This window comes from Anolis carolinensis, unplaced genomic scaffold (genome assembly GCF_035594765.1).
Source record: "Anolis carolinensis isolate JA03-04 unplaced genomic scaffold, rAnoCar3.1.pri scaffold_15, whole genome shotgun sequence".
Lineage (NCBI taxonomy): Eukaryota > Metazoa > Chordata > Lepidosauria > Squamata > Dactyloidae > Anolis > Anolis carolinensis.
The window spans coordinates 4,455,226-4,473,307 of record NW_026943826.1 but is presented as its reverse complement, the minus strand read 5'-3'; the positions used below and the strand labels follow the sequence as shown (position 1 = coordinate 4,473,307).

General features: G+C 37.8%; 1 protein-coding gene across 2 annotated transcripts in view; it reads right to left on the bottom strand.

Annotated features, from left to right (window-relative positions):
* Positions 1 to 18,082, bottom strand: part of exosc10 (exosome component 10) — a 34,784-nt gene that overhangs the window by 9,736 nt on the left and 6,966 nt on the right. For both annotated transcript variants that reach the window (XM_062965867.1, XM_062965869.1), the window contains exons 6-18: positions 14,491 to 14,602; positions 12,817 to 12,892; positions 12,614 to 12,724; positions 12,356 to 12,499; positions 11,997 to 12,187; positions 10,375 to 10,531; positions 10,110 to 10,258; positions 7,134 to 7,184; positions 4,181 to 4,292; positions 4,021 to 4,071; positions 2,847 to 2,925; positions 1,366 to 1,472; positions 272 to 367 (exon numbers count right to left, since the gene is read on the bottom strand). In XM_062965867.1, coding sequence (XP_062821937.1) covers positions 272 to 367; positions 1,366 to 1,472; positions 2,847 to 2,925; positions 4,021 to 4,071; positions 4,181 to 4,292; positions 7,134 to 7,184; positions 10,110 to 10,258; positions 10,375 to 10,531; positions 11,997 to 12,187; positions 12,356 to 12,499; positions 12,614 to 12,724; positions 12,817 to 12,892; positions 14,491 to 14,602 — 1,436 coding nt within the window. The remainder of the gene's footprint in view (positions 1 to 271; positions 368 to 1,365; positions 1,473 to 2,846; positions 2,926 to 4,020; positions 4,072 to 4,180; positions 4,293 to 7,133; positions 7,185 to 10,109; positions 10,259 to 10,374; positions 10,532 to 11,996; positions 12,188 to 12,355; positions 12,500 to 12,613; positions 12,725 to 12,816; positions 12,893 to 14,490; positions 14,603 to 18,082) is intronic.

The following is an 18,082-nucleotide window of genomic DNA, read 5'->3' as shown; positions in this document are numbered from 1 at the left end:
AAATTCGTAAATACAGTAATTACTACATAGCATTACTGCGTACTGAACTACTTTTTCTGCCAAATTTGTTGTCTAACATGATGTTTTGGAGCTTCATTTGTAAAATCATAACCTAATTTGATGTTTAATAGGCTTTTCCTTAATGCCTCCTTATTATCCAACATATTCGCTTATCCAACATTCTGCCGGCCCGTTTATGTTGGATAAGTGAGACTCTACTGTATATGAAAGAGAGAGAAGGAAAGATAGACTCAGCGCAATGTTTACTTACCATTCGGAATGGGTTTTCAAAGGACTCCATGATGCGCTGGGCTTTTTGTTGCGCGATGGTTAAATCTTCATCCTCCGCTTTGCTCCCTTCCGGTTCCTTGGAAAATGTAAGGAAAATTAACATGTCATTGGAAGCAGTTAATAACTCCCTATATGAGCCTCCCAAGTCTCTTGTTGACTGATGAATTCCAATGGTGAAGGGACTAAGACACTATAAAGGTACTATTTGTGCGTTTGGATCTTGGCTAATGCTCAGAAATACATAAAATGTGAGAAACCAAGACAGTAAGAATAATTGGGATGGTTTATATTTTAAATTTGGCTGTTAATATAGACTTCTCAATGAACATTGGGATATGAATGTAAACAAATATAATAATAATACTTTATTTTCAGGGGGACTCAGGGCGGTAACATACATATGAATGGCAAACATTCAATGCCACAATTTCTTCATTAATATAAAAGTATAAAATAACAATAACATACACAAATACGACAAATGTTCTGACGGGATATGATTGGTAAGAATGGCTAGACCTTTTGGCTCAACTGTTAAACCGCGAGTCCATATATAATTCCTATTTATCCAGTAGGTCTACTTTAGATGGAAAAACAATGGGATTCGGGAACATATCCATACTACAAGATGTTTTAATGTATGTATATAAGTCTGAGGATGTCTCTGGGAACTGATTCTTTGAGCTAATTGAGTTCCGTTGCTTCCAAATCTTCTAAGGATATATATTATTAACAATATAATAATATATCATACTCATATTATACTATACTAATATTATAATATATTGTATATACATATAATGTTGCTAATAATATTATAATGTGATACAATATAATAATAATACATTATTATAATTGTATATTTATATTACATGTAACATTACTAATTATATTGCATTATATATTATAATAATATATAATGTTTATATAGTACTTATATTGTGCTATACTAATAATATAATATATTGTATGTATATATATAACTTGTAAGCCACCCTGAGTCCCCTTCAGGATGAGAAGTGCGGGATATAAATGTTGCTAATAAATAAATAATAATAAATAAGGGAGACGTACATTAAAGATGCTGATGCTGGCTTTCAAAAGAAGGCAGGACGGTTGTGGCGAACGGTCCTCCTTGGTTTCCGAAAAGAGCCTCGAACGCTCTAGGGTTGGTCCGGGTGCTACAGACAGGAGAAAATAAGAGAAGAAATCAGTGGGAATGCTTTTAATTTGTCAAATTATTACTATTATTATTACATCACAACAGCTATCAGCACCATTTCGAGCCCCCTTTGGGGAGATAAAGCAAGATATAAATAAATATGACAATAATACATTTCTTTCCTGAGAACCTTGACATGGAAGATGGGTAATAATAATATATTATCATTATTGCTATGAATTATTATTACTACCTATTGGGACCAGTTTGATTCTTTCTTTCCTGGGAATCTTGACACAGAAGATGGGTAATATTAATATTAATAATAATAATACATTATTATTATTATTATTACTACCAATTGGAACCAGTTTGATTCTCTTTCCTGGGAACCTTGACGTGGAAGATGGGAAACAATAACAACAATAATAAAACATTATTATTATTATTACCTATTGGGATAACTTTGATTCTCTTTCCTGGGAACCTTGACGTGGAAGACGGGAAAGAACAACAACAACCAAACAACAACAACATTCAAATCAAATCAAAATGGTGCCAAAAGTTGTTTTTATTGAAATAATAAGAATGTATTATTGGCATAATAAGAATGTATTATTGGCACTATTATTATATCCTATCAGTATCATTTTGATTGTTTCCTGGGAACCTTGACATGGAAGATGGGCAATAATAATAATAATTATAATGTATTATTACTATTATTATTTCCTATTGGCACCATTTTGATTCTTTCTCTTTTTGCTGGGAACCCTGACGTGTAAGATGGGAAATAATAATCATCATCATCATCATCATCATCATCATCATCATCATCATCATCATCATCATCATCATCATCAGAATAATCATCAGAATAATCAAAACAGCCATTGGCACCATTTTGATTCTTTCTTTCCTGGGAACCTTGATGTGGAAGATGGGAAATAATAATAAATGATTATTATTACTATTATTTTAAATATCTTCCATTCTTTCATGGGAACCCTCGCTATCCACTGGGATAGTGTGGAGTTTCTTGTTTTGCAGTTCGTATTAGTTTTGTTGTTGTTGTGTGTTGTTTGTTTAGTTTTTTTGCTTTTCAAATAACATATTTATTTATTTATTAGCAACATTTATATCCCGCCCTTCTCATCCCGAAGGGGACTCAGGCCGGCCTACAAGCCATATGTACATACAATATATTATATTATTCGTGTAGCACAATACAAGCATTATATATTACTATATTGTACTATAACATACATTGTAAAATTATTAGTAATATTACATATAATATAAATACAGCAAGCATGCCCATGCCTGACACATAACACCCACACATTTGGCCAACCGTGGCTTCAAAACATCTCAAAAAAGAACGGCAAATTACTTTGATCTGAGCGCTCCATTTTCTCGTCCGGAGGAAGGTGGGAGCTGTCATGGGGCCCAAACAAGTGATTCTCGGGCTTCTGCCAAAAGCAAAGAAGATAGGGACTTAGACTCAACTAATAATAATAATAATACGATATATTATATAATACATACTGTATATACTCGAGTAGAAGCCGACTCGAATATAAGCCAAGGCACCTAATTTTACCACAAAAAACTGGGATAACTTATTGACTTGAGTATAAGCCGAGGGTGGGAAATGCAGCAGTTACGGGTAAATTTCAAAGTAAAAATAGATACCAATAACATTTCATTAATTGGGGCATCAGTAGGTTAAATGTTTTTGAATATTTACTGTATTTCAAAGAAAAACAATAAACTAGCTCTATAAGTGGAAAAGTAGGGACAACAAAAACAATATGGTATCAACAATAACATAATAACAACAACAACAAAAACTTCATTTGGATCCCACCCTATCTCCCCATGGGGACTCAGGCCAGCTTCCAACATAGTAACAGGCAAACATTCAATGCTTATATACACAAGGCAGAGCTAGATATAGATCTATAATTATAGACACTAATTTCACATATGCATTTTCCCCTGAAACATTTGCAAATCCCCCTCTCTCCCTCTGTGTGCGTGCATTTCCCTCCTGTAATATAGGTAGGTAAGAATATATTCATATCTATCCAGACATCTCTCTTTATATAGATATTTTCAGAGACTTGCAAACATATGAGGGGAAATTCATATATAAAATTAATGTATATAGATAGATACACATATAAAAGTACATAGAGATGGCAAAAGCTTGCAAGGGGTTAATGCCTATATATCTGTAGGAGAGTTTAACAAATATTTCAAGGGAAAATGCTTTCGTAAGATTAATGAATATCTATTTTTCTTCTTCCTGACTTGCAAGAGTGTTTCTCTTTTCAAAACATTCCCTTGATTAAGAGCGAGGGAGGCTTTGCAAAAGTAAACACACTGATAAGGAAGGAGAAGAGAGAAATAGATCACATATTGCAAGCAATAGCCTGCAGGCTTCTTGCTGGCCTTGACCTTGACCCAATTATAAGCTGAGGGAGGCTTTTTCAGCTCATAAATAAGGGCTGAAAAACTCAGCTTATCTTCGAGTATATACGGTAATTGTGGCTGCGACGTACCTCGGCTTGACGCAGAGGCCCTCTCCTTTTTGCAGTGACAGCGACTTCGGACTGGAAACGGATAGGAGAAAGAAATCAATTGAGAGGACAAAGCTTTCTTCTAAAATTACAATTTCTCTTTCACACCTCATTGACATGACTATCAAAGAGGTCTCCGTACCTTTAAGAGCGGCATCTCTCTGGCCTGCTGGATCAGGAGGTGCATCTCGTTGATCTGCTGCCGGACCAGAGGTGGAACCGGGTTGCAACACGCAATGATCCCCTGTGGCTCCCTAGGAAAAGGAAAGACAGGGAGGACTCAGCTTCCAGAATATCTATATATATGAAAGGGTAATGAAATTTCGGCCTAGGACAAAACAACAAAACTACACATCCCAAAAAACACTAAACTTGGCAGTACAACCCCTCATCCATGCCTCTACGTTCATACAACAAAAAGAAAAGAAAAATAAAGTCCTAATTAGAGAGAGAGGAGTAATTGTTTTTATCCTATTGCTGCCAGTTCAAAGGCTAAGCTCCGCCCACTTGGTCTCCTAGCAACCCACTCAGCCCAGGGGACAGGCAGAGTTAGGCCTCACTTAGGCCTCTTCCACACTGCCTATAAAATACAGATTATCTGATTTTAACTGGATTATATGGCAGTGTAGACTCAAGGTCCTTCCACACAGCTATATAACCCATTTATAATGGACTTAATGTCAGGGGAAAACCTTTTACCCTTTACCTTAACTCCCACCAATTCCTCAATACTTTATTTCCCATACCACCAGACTTCGCCGCAGCAACGCGTGGCCGGGCACAGCTAGTTAAGACTACAATAGTTAAGACTACTTTCCTCGAAAGTTTTATGTAAAGCAAAGAATCATTGACCAAGCCAATATAAAGGGCAACACCCTCTTGTCAGGGTTAGTCCTTACCATTACAGAAAAAGAGACGGATTCAATTTTTTTTTTTTGGGATCAATCTCTTGAGTTTATACAGAACTAGCTGTGCCCGGCCACGCGTTGCTGTGGCTTAGTCTGGTGGTGTTGGTCAGTCTGCATTAGGTTGTATTTATGCTGTGACCTCCACCCTTCTTTATACTCACATTAGTAGTAGTATTTGAAGTCTGTTACCTTCTTCAATTTTTGTGTTGATTGATAATTGCTTGAGATCCCTGTTGTCTTTAGTTTGTTGTTAATTGTAATGTCTGATTCTGCTGAGTGCGGTTTATATTTTTATTGTGGTACAATAGTCTTTTCTTTGTTTTGCCTGTGTAGGTGTTTATTATTATTGTTGTTGTAGTGATTATGAAGGTTGGATGTTAGATGCTACTGTATTGTTTTTTGGAGGCCCAGTTTAGCACTGACTGGCCTCTCAGCCTCAGTGCCTGGCTGTTTCTTGCCTGTGATGGTGTTGATTCTTATTGTTGTTGTTGTTGTCATTGTTATTATTGTAATTGTTTTTTTGGAGGCCAAGTGTGAATGTAGGGATTGGGGAGGTGGATGAGTTGTGTTGTCAAATGTTGTATTTGTTATAGTCACAATGCGTTGTTGTGAGTTTTGTGGGTCTGGATTGTGGTTTTGTGGTGTGGTTGTGTTGTTACAACTGAGAGGCAAGGCTTTTGTGTTGTGTTGCGAAGTTTTGTATTTCTGGGTCGTTTAGTTGTGTGCCAAGTTTTGTATTTCTGGGGCGTTTAGTTGTGTTGTTATAGTCATGATGCATTGTTGTGAGTTTTGTGGGTCCGGATTGTGGTTTTGTGGTGTGGTTGTGTTGTTACAATCGGGAGGGAATGCTTTTGTGTTGTGTTGCCAAGTTTCGTATTTCTGGGGCGTTTAGTTGTGTTGTTATAGTCATGATGCGTTGTTGTGAGTTTTGTGGGTCCGGTGTGGTTTTGTGGTGTGGTTGTGTTGTTACAACCGGGAGGCAAGGCTTTTGCATTGTTTTGCCAAGTTTTGTATTTTTGGGGCGTTTAGTTGTGTTGTTATAGTCATGATGCGTTGTTGTGAGTTTTGTGGGTCCGGATTGTGGTTTTGTGTTGTGGTTGTGTTCTGACAACTGGGAGGCAAGGCTTTTGCATTGTGTTGTCAAATTTTGTATTTCTGGGGCGTTTTGTTGTGTTATAGTCACGATGCGTTGTTGTGAGTTTTGTGGGTCCGGATTGTGGTTTTGTGGTGTGGTTGTGTTGTTACAACCGGGAGGCAAGGTTTTTGCGTTGTGTTGTCAAGTTTTATATTTCTGGGGCGTTTAGTTGTGTGCCAAGTTTCGTATTTCTGGGACGTTTAGTTATGTTGTTATAGTCACAATGCATTGTTGTGAGTTTTATGGGTCCGGATTGTGGTTTTGTGGTGTGGTTGTGTTGTTACAACCTGGAGGGAAGGCTTTTGCGTTGTGTTGCCAAGTTTCGTATTTCTGGGGCGTTAGTTGTGTTGTTATAGTCACGATGCGTTGTTGTGAGTTTTGTGGGTCCTGTGTGGTTTTGTGGTGTGGTTGTGTTGTTACAACTGGGAGGCAAGGCTTTTGCATTGTGTTGCCAAGTTTTGTATTTCTGGGGCATTTAGTTGTGTTGTTATCGCATGATGCGTTGTTGTGAGTTTTGTGGGTCTGGATTGTGGTTTTGTGGTGTGGTTGTGTTGTTGTAACCTGGAGGCAAGCCTTTTGCATTGTGTTGCCAAATTTCGTATTTCTGGGATGTTTAGTTTTGTTGTTATAGTCACTGCGCCCGCAACTTTATCCTTTTATATATATAGATGGGAAACGCAAAGGTGAAGATGGAAGTCATTTTTATTTTTATTAATATTTTTTTTTTGGGGGGGGGGGTTGTTTTTTGTATTTTTCTCAATTTTTTTTCTTAATTTTTATATATATATGTGTGTGTGTGTGTGTATGTATAGGTGTGTATGGATATGTGTATATATATATATACATATATACATTTTTCTCTCTCTTCTTTTTAATCTTTTCTTCACTTTCTGTCAAAAATCATTGTTCTCACTCTTTCGTTGTTATCTATTTATTTTATATATCAATAAAAATTCATATAAAAAAAAGACTACAATAGTATCACACTATTAACAATATAGCAAGGAATGCTACTTGATCTCCCAGGATTCATGAGGATGAGCATCACTTACTTGGGAAGCTCCTCGGATATCTTCAGCAGCATGTGGTTTGGAAGCACGTACCTGCCCGGAAAGTAAAATAATTAAACATTATTACTATTACTAAACATTCTATTTTTCTCTAAGTGTCGATATCCTGCTTGGATTGTGATGCTTCAAACCAGAAATGGAATTCAAGCTTTGAAGCTGCCACTCAATGCTCATCTTTTATTGAACGCAACTTGGAAGTATAGGATCCCATTGTAGGACCTAGGGAGGTATTCTCTCTAATAATAGTAATAATAATAATAATAGTGTAATAATACATTCTATTTATTATTCGCCTCTCCTTTTATTAAGCGCAACTTGGAAGCGGACCAAATGACCCCATTGGAGGACCATGGGAGGTGTTGTCTCTAATCTATAATAATAATAATAATAATAATAATAATAATAACAATAATAATACATTTTATTTATTATTCGCTTCTCCTTTTATTAAGCGCAACTTGAAAGCAACTCCATCCCATTGGAGGACCTAGGGAGGTGATCTCAGCCGGCATTTGGAAACAATAGACATTGACAAAATCACGATCTGCCAACTGCAAAAGGCCACCCGACTGGGATCTGCATGCATCATCCGAAAATACATCACACAGTCCTAGACGCTTGGGAAGTGTTTGACTTGTGATTTTGTGAAACGAAATCCAGCATATCTATCTTGTTTGCTGTGTCATACAATAATATACATTTCATTTATTATTCGCCTCTCCTTTTATTGAGCAACTTGGAAGTGGAGTATAGGATCCCATTGGAGGACCTAGGGAAGTATTCTCTCCAATAATAATGATAATAATAATAATAATGATAATATAATAATACATTTTATTTATTACTCAACTCACTTGGAAGTGGGATATAGTATTGGAGGACTGAGAGAGGTGCTCTCTAATCTATAATAATAATAATAATACATTTTATTTATTACTCACCTCTTCTTTTATTGAACTCACCATGGAGGCAGGACCATAGGACCTCATTGGAGGACCAAGGGAGGTATTCTCTCTAACTAATAATAATAATAATAATAATAATAATAATAATAATAATAATAATAATTTTATTTCTTGCCTTTCCTCTTATTGAGCTCAACCTGGAAATGAATAATAGGATTCAACTGGAGGACCTAGGGAGGTATTCTGTCTAATTTAAAATAATAATAATAATAACAATAATAATAACAAGAAAACTCATGACCATTCATCATTCACTGCACCCTCGCAGTGATGTTGACCGGCTATATCTGCCTAGAAGATCAGGGGGCAGAGGACTCTTGCAAGTAAAACAAGCAGTCAAAGAAGAAGAACATGCCCTGGCAGAATATGGAAAGCAAAGTGAAGAACCTGCTTTGATTGAAGTCAAAAATCAGAAACTCCTCAAAGCACAGCAGACAAAAAACCAGTACAAGAAAACCACACTACAAACTAGAGCTGACAACTGGCACAACAAAACATTGCATGGAAAGTTCCTTGACAAAATTGAAGGAAAAGCTGATAAGGAGAAGACCTGGCTCTGGCTCACGAATGGGACCCTGAAGAAGGAGACAGAAGGCCTGATCCTTGCAGCCCAGGAGCAAGACATCAGGACAAATGCAATTAAGGCCAAGATCGAAAAATCAGCTGATGACCCAAAATGCAGACTGTGCAAGGAAACAGATGAAACCATTGATCATATCCTCAGCTGCTGTAAGAAAATTGCACAGACAGACTACAAACAGAGGCACAACTATGTGGGCCAAATGATTCATTGGAACTTATGCCTCAAGTACCACCTGCCAGCAGCAAAGAACTGGTGGGATCACAAACCTGCAAAAGTATTGGAAAATGAGCACGCAAAGATACTGTGGGACTTCCGAATCCAGACTAACAAAGTTCTGGAACACAATACACCAGACATCACAGTTTTGGAAAAGAACAAGGTTTGGATCATTGATGTTGCCATCCCAGGTGACAGTCGCATTGACGAAAAACAACAGGAAAAACTCAGCCGCTATCAGGACCTCAAGATTGAACTGCAAAGACTCTGGCAGAAACCAGTGCAGGTGGTCCCGGTGGTGATGGGCACACTGGGTGCCGTACCGAAAGATATCAGCCGGCATTTGGAAACAATAGACATTGACAAAATCACGATCTGCCAACTGCAAAAAGCCACCCTGCTGGGATCTGCACGCATCATCCGAAAATACATCACACAGTCCTAGACACTTGGGAAGTGTTCGACTTGTGATTTTGTGAAACGAAACCCAGCATATCTATCTTGTTTGCTGTGTCATACAACGTCGTTGTGTCAATAATAATAATAATAATAAAAATAATAATAATATAATGTAATACATTTCATTTATTATTTGCCTCTCCTTTTATTGAGCGCAACTTGGAAGCAGAGTATAGGATCCCATTAGGGGACCTAGGGAGGTGTTCCCTCTCATTTATAATAATGATAATGATAATAATAATAATAATAATAATAATAATGTAATACATTTCATTTATTATTTGCCTCTTCTTTTATTGAGCGCAACTTGGAAGCAGAGTATAGAGTCCCATTGGAGGACCTAGGGAGGTATTCTCTCTCATTTATAATAATAATAATAATGTAATACATTTCATTTATTATTTGCCTATCCTTTTATTGAGCGCAACTTGGAAGCAGAGTATAGGATCCCATTGGAGGACCTAGGGAGGTATTCTCTCTCATTTATAATAATAATAATAATAATAATAATAATAATAATAATAATAATAATGTAATACATTTCATTTATTATTTGCCTCTCCTTTTATTGAGCGCAACTTGGAAGCAAATTATAGGATCTCATTAGAGGACCTAGGGAGGTGTCCTCTATAATAATAATAATAATAATAATAATAATAATAATAATAATAATAATAGTGTAATACTGCTACTAATGATAATAATAATAATAATAATGCTGCATTCCCCACTCACCCGGTGCTCTCATCCTCTTGGCGCGCCATCTTATCCCTCCAGGCAAAGAGCAACTTGAAGGCCGTCATTTGCTGGGTGTTGAGGTGCTTCTTCTGCTTGCGGTAGAGCTCCAGGTAGGAGTTTTCGGTGAATATGGGCTTCAGGTATTTCTTAAAGAGAGAAGGCAATAGATAGGAAGAGGCCAACAGCAATGGTGGGGCAATTCCCATCCCTGGGACCTCCAGCCATGGGTTTTCCTTCCAGAGCCATTTCCCTTTTCTCTTACCTTCAGGCAAATGTCTCTGCTCCGTTGCCAAACCACTTGGAGCTGCGCCGGCAGCTCGTTGCCCCGCTCCCAGAGCTCCGTTCGGACCCGGTCATAGATGTACAGCAAATAGTGAGTGTCATCGCGGGCGTAGTTGAGCATCTCCTCTGGTAACGGCCTGAGATTGAGATTGAGAGCATTGTGAACACATTTTAGACCAGGCACATAAAAACAGGCCAAATAAAGGAAATGTTTCCAAGTTCTGTGCCTATTACTCCTATTATTATTATTATTATTATTATTATTATTATTATTATTATTACATTACTACTATCAATATATTATCATTTGTATTATTAAATTATTATTATCATTATCATTATAGCAGGGGGTTGGAGTGGATGGCCCATGTGGTCCCTTCCAATGCTGATTCTATTCCTATAAATATTAAATTATTACTATTATATTATTATTATTATTATTATTATTTGTATTATTAAATTATTATTGTCATTATCATTACTGCAGGGGGTCGAAATGTGGCCTATGTAGTCTCTTCCAATGGTATGATTCTATTCTTATAAATATTAAATTATTATTATTGTTATTATATTATTTGTATTATTATTATCATTATCATTACAGCAGGGGGTTGTACTGGATGGCCCATGTGGTCTCTTCCAATGCTCTGATTCTATTTTTATAAATATTACTAAATTATTACTATTATTATATTATTATTAAATTATTATTATCATTATAGCAGGGGGCTGGACTCATTGGCCCATGTGGTCTCTTCCAACTCTATGATTCTATTATTATATTACTTTCATTACACCATTATATTATGATATTATTCTTATTATTAAATTACTATCATCACTATCATTGTAGCAGGTGATTGGTCCATGATCTCTTCCAACTCTATTATTATTATTATTATTATTATTATTATTATTATTATTATTATTATATTAAATTATTACTATTATTATATCATTATTATACCCTGTTTCCCCTAAAATAAGACATCCCCAGAAAATAAGACCTAGTAGAGGTTTTGCTGAATTGCTAAATATAAGGCCTCCCCCGAAAGTAAGACCTAGCAAATTTTTTGTTTGGAAGCATGCCCGCTGAACAGAACACCAGAGCATGCAGGATCGGTAAATGTACGTACCATAGAGTGTTGTACATGGAAATAATGGTAGTAACAAGAAATTCTTGATAGGATTCACAGTTTGTCTGGTTATGCTGGTTTGTGATGACAACTACTGTACAGTATATAATAAATGTGAATTTTTCTTCATGGAAAAATAAGACAGCCCCTGAAAATAAGACCTAGCGCATCTTTGGGAGCAAAAATTAATATAAGACACTGTCTTATTTTCGGGGAAACACGGTATTATACTTCTTATTAAATTATTATCATCACTATCATTGTAGCAGGGGTTAGACGGGTTGGTGGTCTCTTCCAACTCAATGATTCTATTATTATTTTTATTATTACATTAAATTAGTATTATATCATTATTATATTATGATATTATTCTTATTATTAAATTATTATCATCACTAGTAGGGGATGGACTGGTTGGTCCACGTGGCATCTTCCAACTCTGTGATTCTATTATTATGGTTCTTACCTTATCCTCCAGTCGGCCAGCTGGTACTGCTTGTTGGCGTCCACGTTGCAATACAGCTTGAGTAGATGGTCCAGCGAATGCCGTCCGAGGCTGAGCTGCCGGGCCGCTTGGTGGGTGTCGAAGACGTTCACCAAGTACAGGCCGAAGTCCCTCTGGAGCCATTCCACGTCTGAATCAGCCCCGTGGAGGACCTGCCGCAAAGAGGAGCAAAACAAGGCCCAAACATTGATCTTCTTCCCCGCCATCTTTAGCTTCTGCTCCGATCCCCAAGAGACAGGCAGCCATTCATGTCTCCTTGACCTCTTTTTCCCTTTCATCCGAATGCATCCCCCCTTAAAAAACCCACAATGCTCCTTCACCTTGATGATGGCAGGGTCGGTGAAGGTCTCGTTTAAGACGTACAAGTCACCACGCAGCTCCAGAGCGTCGAGGATGAAATCCTCAGTCCGGGTGGAGATCTGCACGAGGCATGTCAAGCCCAGGAAACTCCGATAGGAATGGTGCTGTTTGGGGGAAGAACAAGAAGGGGACCCCAATAGAAATGTCACATTAATATGCCCAAGGGTTTTCTTTCCTTCTTTGGGTGAAAAGGAAACAGTCCCAGGACCGATCCATACCTCCAAATCCAAGGCGAACTCCTTGCAGGTCCGCAGCTTCTCGCTCAGCTCCACCAACTCGTCCAAAGTGGAAATGAAGTGGCAGGGAGTTTCGGACACCGGTCTGAACATCTGATGGAGAAAACAAGACAGAAGACAGATTTTTATATATCCCTCAAGCACTGTAGTACTGGTTTGAGATGTTGCAAAGACCGAGAACTCACCTGGATATGCGGTTTTCCAAGAAACTCCTCTGGCACAGAAAAGTGTTCCAGTTCGTACTGGTATGGGTGAGCGAACCTAAATGAACCATAAAGAGCAGAATAGAAAAATTACAGGACTACAAGACCCAGAATCCTTTAGTCAGCATGGCTTCTACTATCATCATCATCATCATCTTGCTATCTGCCTCTCCTCAAGGTGAGGCAGATAATAATAATTGTATATTATTTATATAATAAATTATATATATATATATATATATATATATATATATATATATATATATTATACTCCATTATAACATATATATAATATATATACTCGAGTATAAGCTGACCTGAATATAAGCCGAGGTACCTAATTTTACCACAAAAAACCTGAGAAAACATTGACTCCAGTATAAGCCGAGACACCAATAAAATTATATTAATTGAGACATCAGTAGTTTAAATGTTTTTGAATCTTTACATCAAACTGTAATTTAAGATATGACTGTTCAACTCTGATGAAATCATTTCATCTTCTTCAATGTAAATGTGCTTATGTATCCTTTTAATAATAATAGAGTGAAATAATAAATGTAATAATAATAATAAATGCAGTAAAATAATAAATGTAATAATAAATGGAGTAAAATAATATATTAATAATAAAAATAGAGTAAAATAAATGTAAAAGTAAAAACAATAGTGTAAAATAATAAATGTAATAATAATAATAATAGAGTAAAATAATAAATGTAACAATACCAATAATAATAGAGAAAAATAATAAATATACCATATATACTTGAGTATAAGCCGACCTGAATATAAGCCCACCAGGACCCTCACTCAAGTATAAGCCGAGAAGGTTTTTTTCAGTTCTAAAAAGGGCTGAAAAACTAGGTTTATATTCGAGTATATACAGTATTATAATATTTTCTTATACACCTTTCCTCGTGGCTCGGGGTGGGTTACAGCACAATTAAAACACATAAACATTGCAACAGATCTATGAATAAATATATTGAAATGTATTCCTATAAAATTCACATTAAAACACATTTCTCTAAAATACATATTAAAATACAGAGATTAAACACAAGACACGAGTCTAAAATTAATGCAATGATAAAACCATTAAACCATACATTATAAGGCAATAATGACAACATATTGAAATCATAGATAATAATAATAATAATAATAATAATAATAATAATGCATCACACAGTCCTAGACACTTGGGAAGTGTTCGATTTGTGATTTTGTGATACGAAATCCAGCATATCTATCTTGTTTGCTGTGTCATACTATGTCTTTGTGTCAATAATAATAATAATAATAATAATAATACAATAGTATTTTTATTATCCACCTCTCTTTACATTTATAAAAGACGATGATGATGCCTTGGAAGTGATGATCATGGCAAGCTTTCTTTCCTATCTACTGAAACCAGTCCTGGTTAATATGTTTTGGGTGCGTCTTTACTGTTAACACAGTGTGACACCCCTTTAACTGCCCTGGATCAATTCCATGGAACCCTGGGATTGCCAGTTTGGCGAGGCACCAAATTTTGGTAGAGAAGGAGAAAGATCTTGAAAAACTGTGCTTCCTTTGATTTTATAGCCCTGATCCAAAGGCAGTAAAAACACAGACGCATTCTTGTAAGCATTTGAATACACATCTTACATGTCCTGCTCGGTTTGTTGGGTCCTTTGTTGGTGAAGGAAGTCGGCCAAAGCAGCAGGGACGTCCAGGTCCTCGGGCCGCTCCTGCCTTTCCCTTCTGCTTTTCGAAAGAACTGTGGGCCCAAAGGCAAAACAGTTTCACTGGAGGGCAAAAGCGGTATATTGGCCAATTACAGTCTTTATTATTTGTATGACAATTATGCAAAGAAATACAGTACATCCTTAAATATCCACAGGACAGGGAAGTTCGAATGAGGTGAAGCCATTAAAAATGGAAACGTATCGTTAGCTCATTATTAGCTTGATAAAGAGCAGCATTTATAATAACACTATGGGACAAAATAGTCTTAAGACACGTCATTTAGAACCCAGGATAAAAAATCATGTTACATGGTGTAAATAATAGATCATCTGAATAATGAGGATGATGATAATAATAATAGTAATAAAAGACAGAATAAAATAAAAATATAAATATATAACATAAAAATATAATATAGCAATACAATTAAAATAAACATAGTAAAGATAAAGGTTTCCCCCTGACGTTACGTCTAGTCGTGTCCGATTCTTTGGGTTGGTGCTCATCTCCATTTCTAAACTGAAGAGCTGGCGTTGTCCGTAGACACCTCCAAGGTCATGTGGCCATTGGCATGACAGCATGGAGCGCTGTTACTTTCCCACCTGAGCGGTACCTATTGATCTACTCATATTTGCATGTTTTCGAACTGCTAGGTTGGCAGAAGTTGGGGCTAACAGCGGGAGCTCACTCCGCTCCCTGGATTCAAACCACCGACCTTTAGGTCCGCAAGTTCAGCAGCTAAGCGGTTTAATGTGCTGTGCCACCCGGGGGGCTCAAAATAAACATATAATACAATAAAACAATAATCATCATAATTTATAAAACTTTTTAATCTATAGGAAACTTAGTTTGGAGAGTTAGGTTTTAAAATTATTGTTATATTTTTATTATTATTTTACTGTTCTCCATGCAGTCATGCCAATGGCCACATGACATGTGAGGTGTCTACGGACAACGCCAGCTCTTCAGTTTAGAAATGGAGATGAGCACCGGCCCGGAAGCTCCAATTAGTACAACGGGCGGCAGCCAGATTGTTAACTGGGGCGGCTTACAGGGAGCATACTACTCCCTTGTTAAGCCAGCTCCACTGGTTGCCGATATGCTACCGAGCCCAACTCAAAGTGCTGGTCTTGGCCTACAAAACCCTAAACGGTTCTGGTCCAATTTACATGTCCGAACGTATCTTCCCCTATGAGCCCACAAGAACCTTAAGATCTTCTGGAGAGGCCCTGCTCTCGGTCCCACCCGCCTCACAGGCACGGCGGGTGGGGACGAGAGACAGGGCCTTCTCGGTGGTGGCTCCCCAGCTGTGGAACTCCCTCCCCAGTGACATTCGGCAGGCCCCATCCCTTTTGGGGTTCAGAAAAAAACTGAAGACCTGGCTATGTACGCAGGCATTTGGAGAATAAGCATGTGTTGGCTTCGACGCGGTCTGAATTACGGCTCTTGTATAAGGTCTGGTGGATGAATGGCATAAGCACTTTGCATTGTTTTAAACTTTGTATATTGTATTTTATGACTATTTTAACTGTTTTAATCGTTTTAGTTTATTGTATATCAGTGTAACGGCATCAATTGCCACTTGTAAGCCGCCCTGAGTCCCCTCAGGTGAGAAGGGCAGGGTATAAATAATTGAAATAAATAAATAAATGTGGACAACGCTGGCTCTTCGGCTTAGAAATGGAGATGAGCACCAACCCCCAGTCAGACACGACTGGACTTAATGTCAGGAGAAACCTTTACCTTTACTATATATATATATTAGGCTTGATCGATCCACGAAAAATTTGATTCTAAACTCGTTTCAAAACTAGAGGGGGGCAGCTTTTCGTTTCTGATGGTATTTCCGAATTTGGCCCCCCCAAAAATTCGAAATTAACGAAAATTCGTTATTTTCTAAATTAATTCGTTAATGGCGGACGCGCATGCGCAATTCCCAAAAACAGCACAGAGGGAGAGGACTTTACAGGACTCTCCCACCCTCATTTTTTGAGTGATCTTCTTCAAACTTGGTACAGTGGTAGAACACATTTAACACTGATAGCTCACCAAAATTTGGAACGTTTCCCTTATCCTCTGATTTTTGGCGAATTTTCATAGCTTTTATAATAAACCATTTTTTAATAATTGCAGAAATCTGTTCCTGGTTTGAAAGTCTTATTTCCTGTTAAATTGGGTTGTCTTTACTGTGAAAGTCATTGTTCTACTTCAGAAACTTTGTTTTTGTGGCTGAAACTTTGTTAAATTGGTGTGTGTGTGATATATACTGTGTATATAGTCCCTGCATAATGTGTGTGTGTGTGTGTGTGTATATAGGTATAGGTAAAGGTAAAGGTATCCCTTGACGTTAAGTTCAGTCATGTCTGACTCTGGGGGTTGGTGCTCATCTCCATTTCTAAGCCCAAGAGCCAGTGTTGTCCATAGACACCTCCAAGGTCATGTGGCCGGCATGACTACATGGACTGCCATTACCTTCCCGCCAGAGCGGTACCTATTGATCTACTCACATTGGCATGTTTTCAAGCTGCTAGGTTGGCAGAAGCTGGAGCTAACAGCGGGCACTCACTCTGCTCCCGGGATTTGAACCTGGGACCTTTCGGTCTGCAAGTTCAGCAGCTCAGTGCTTTAACACACTTCGCCATCGGGGCTCATGTATATATAATATACATACACATACACACAATGTGGAGAATATGTGGAAAGGTAGATAGATAGATAAGTTGGGAGCCACAGCGAAGGCACCTTCCTGGGAGCAAGGTCTAATAATAATAATAATAATAATAATAATAATAATAATAATAATAAAATCCCTTACAATATCCAAGATGGCTCACTGCTACAGAATCTTGGGAGGTTTAGTTTGATATGGTACCATTATTGGCAGAGAAAGCTAAGCTGTAGGAGTTGAAATCCAATCATTTATCCTCCCTATAGAATCAATTTTATATGCATTTTTAGCTACAGAAAAGCTAAAATCAGGACAGTAAAAGAACAACACCCAGAAAATGGGAATTCCAGACAGGAAACAATCAGGGCCAGCTAATACCTCCCAACAAAGGATTCCCCCAGGTAGGAAGCAGCCAGGCTTTGAAGCTGCAAGGCTATTCAATGCTAATCAAGGTGACCAATTGCAACATTCACACTTGCCTCCCACAGACAAGAGTTCTTTCTCCCACCCTGGACCTTCCACAGATATATAAACCCCACTTGCCTAGCTTCGCACAGACGTCAAAACCTCTGAGTATCAGCCAATGGGAGGGGGCGAGGCGGCGGCGGCCATTTTCCCCCTCCGTCTTCCTCCTCCTCCTCGGCCTCCTTCCCCCTCGCCCCCTCCCATTGGCTGAGCCCGTGACGCCCCTTTTGCTGAGGGGCAAAAGGAAAGGGCCTGAATGGTGGGAGTTTGGGTGATTTGCAAAAGCTTTTTTTTCCTAACGAAAAAAACGAAGAAATAAGAAAAAACGGCCTCTCGCGATTCGAAACCGCGATATCCAGACGTGTGGACAACCAATGC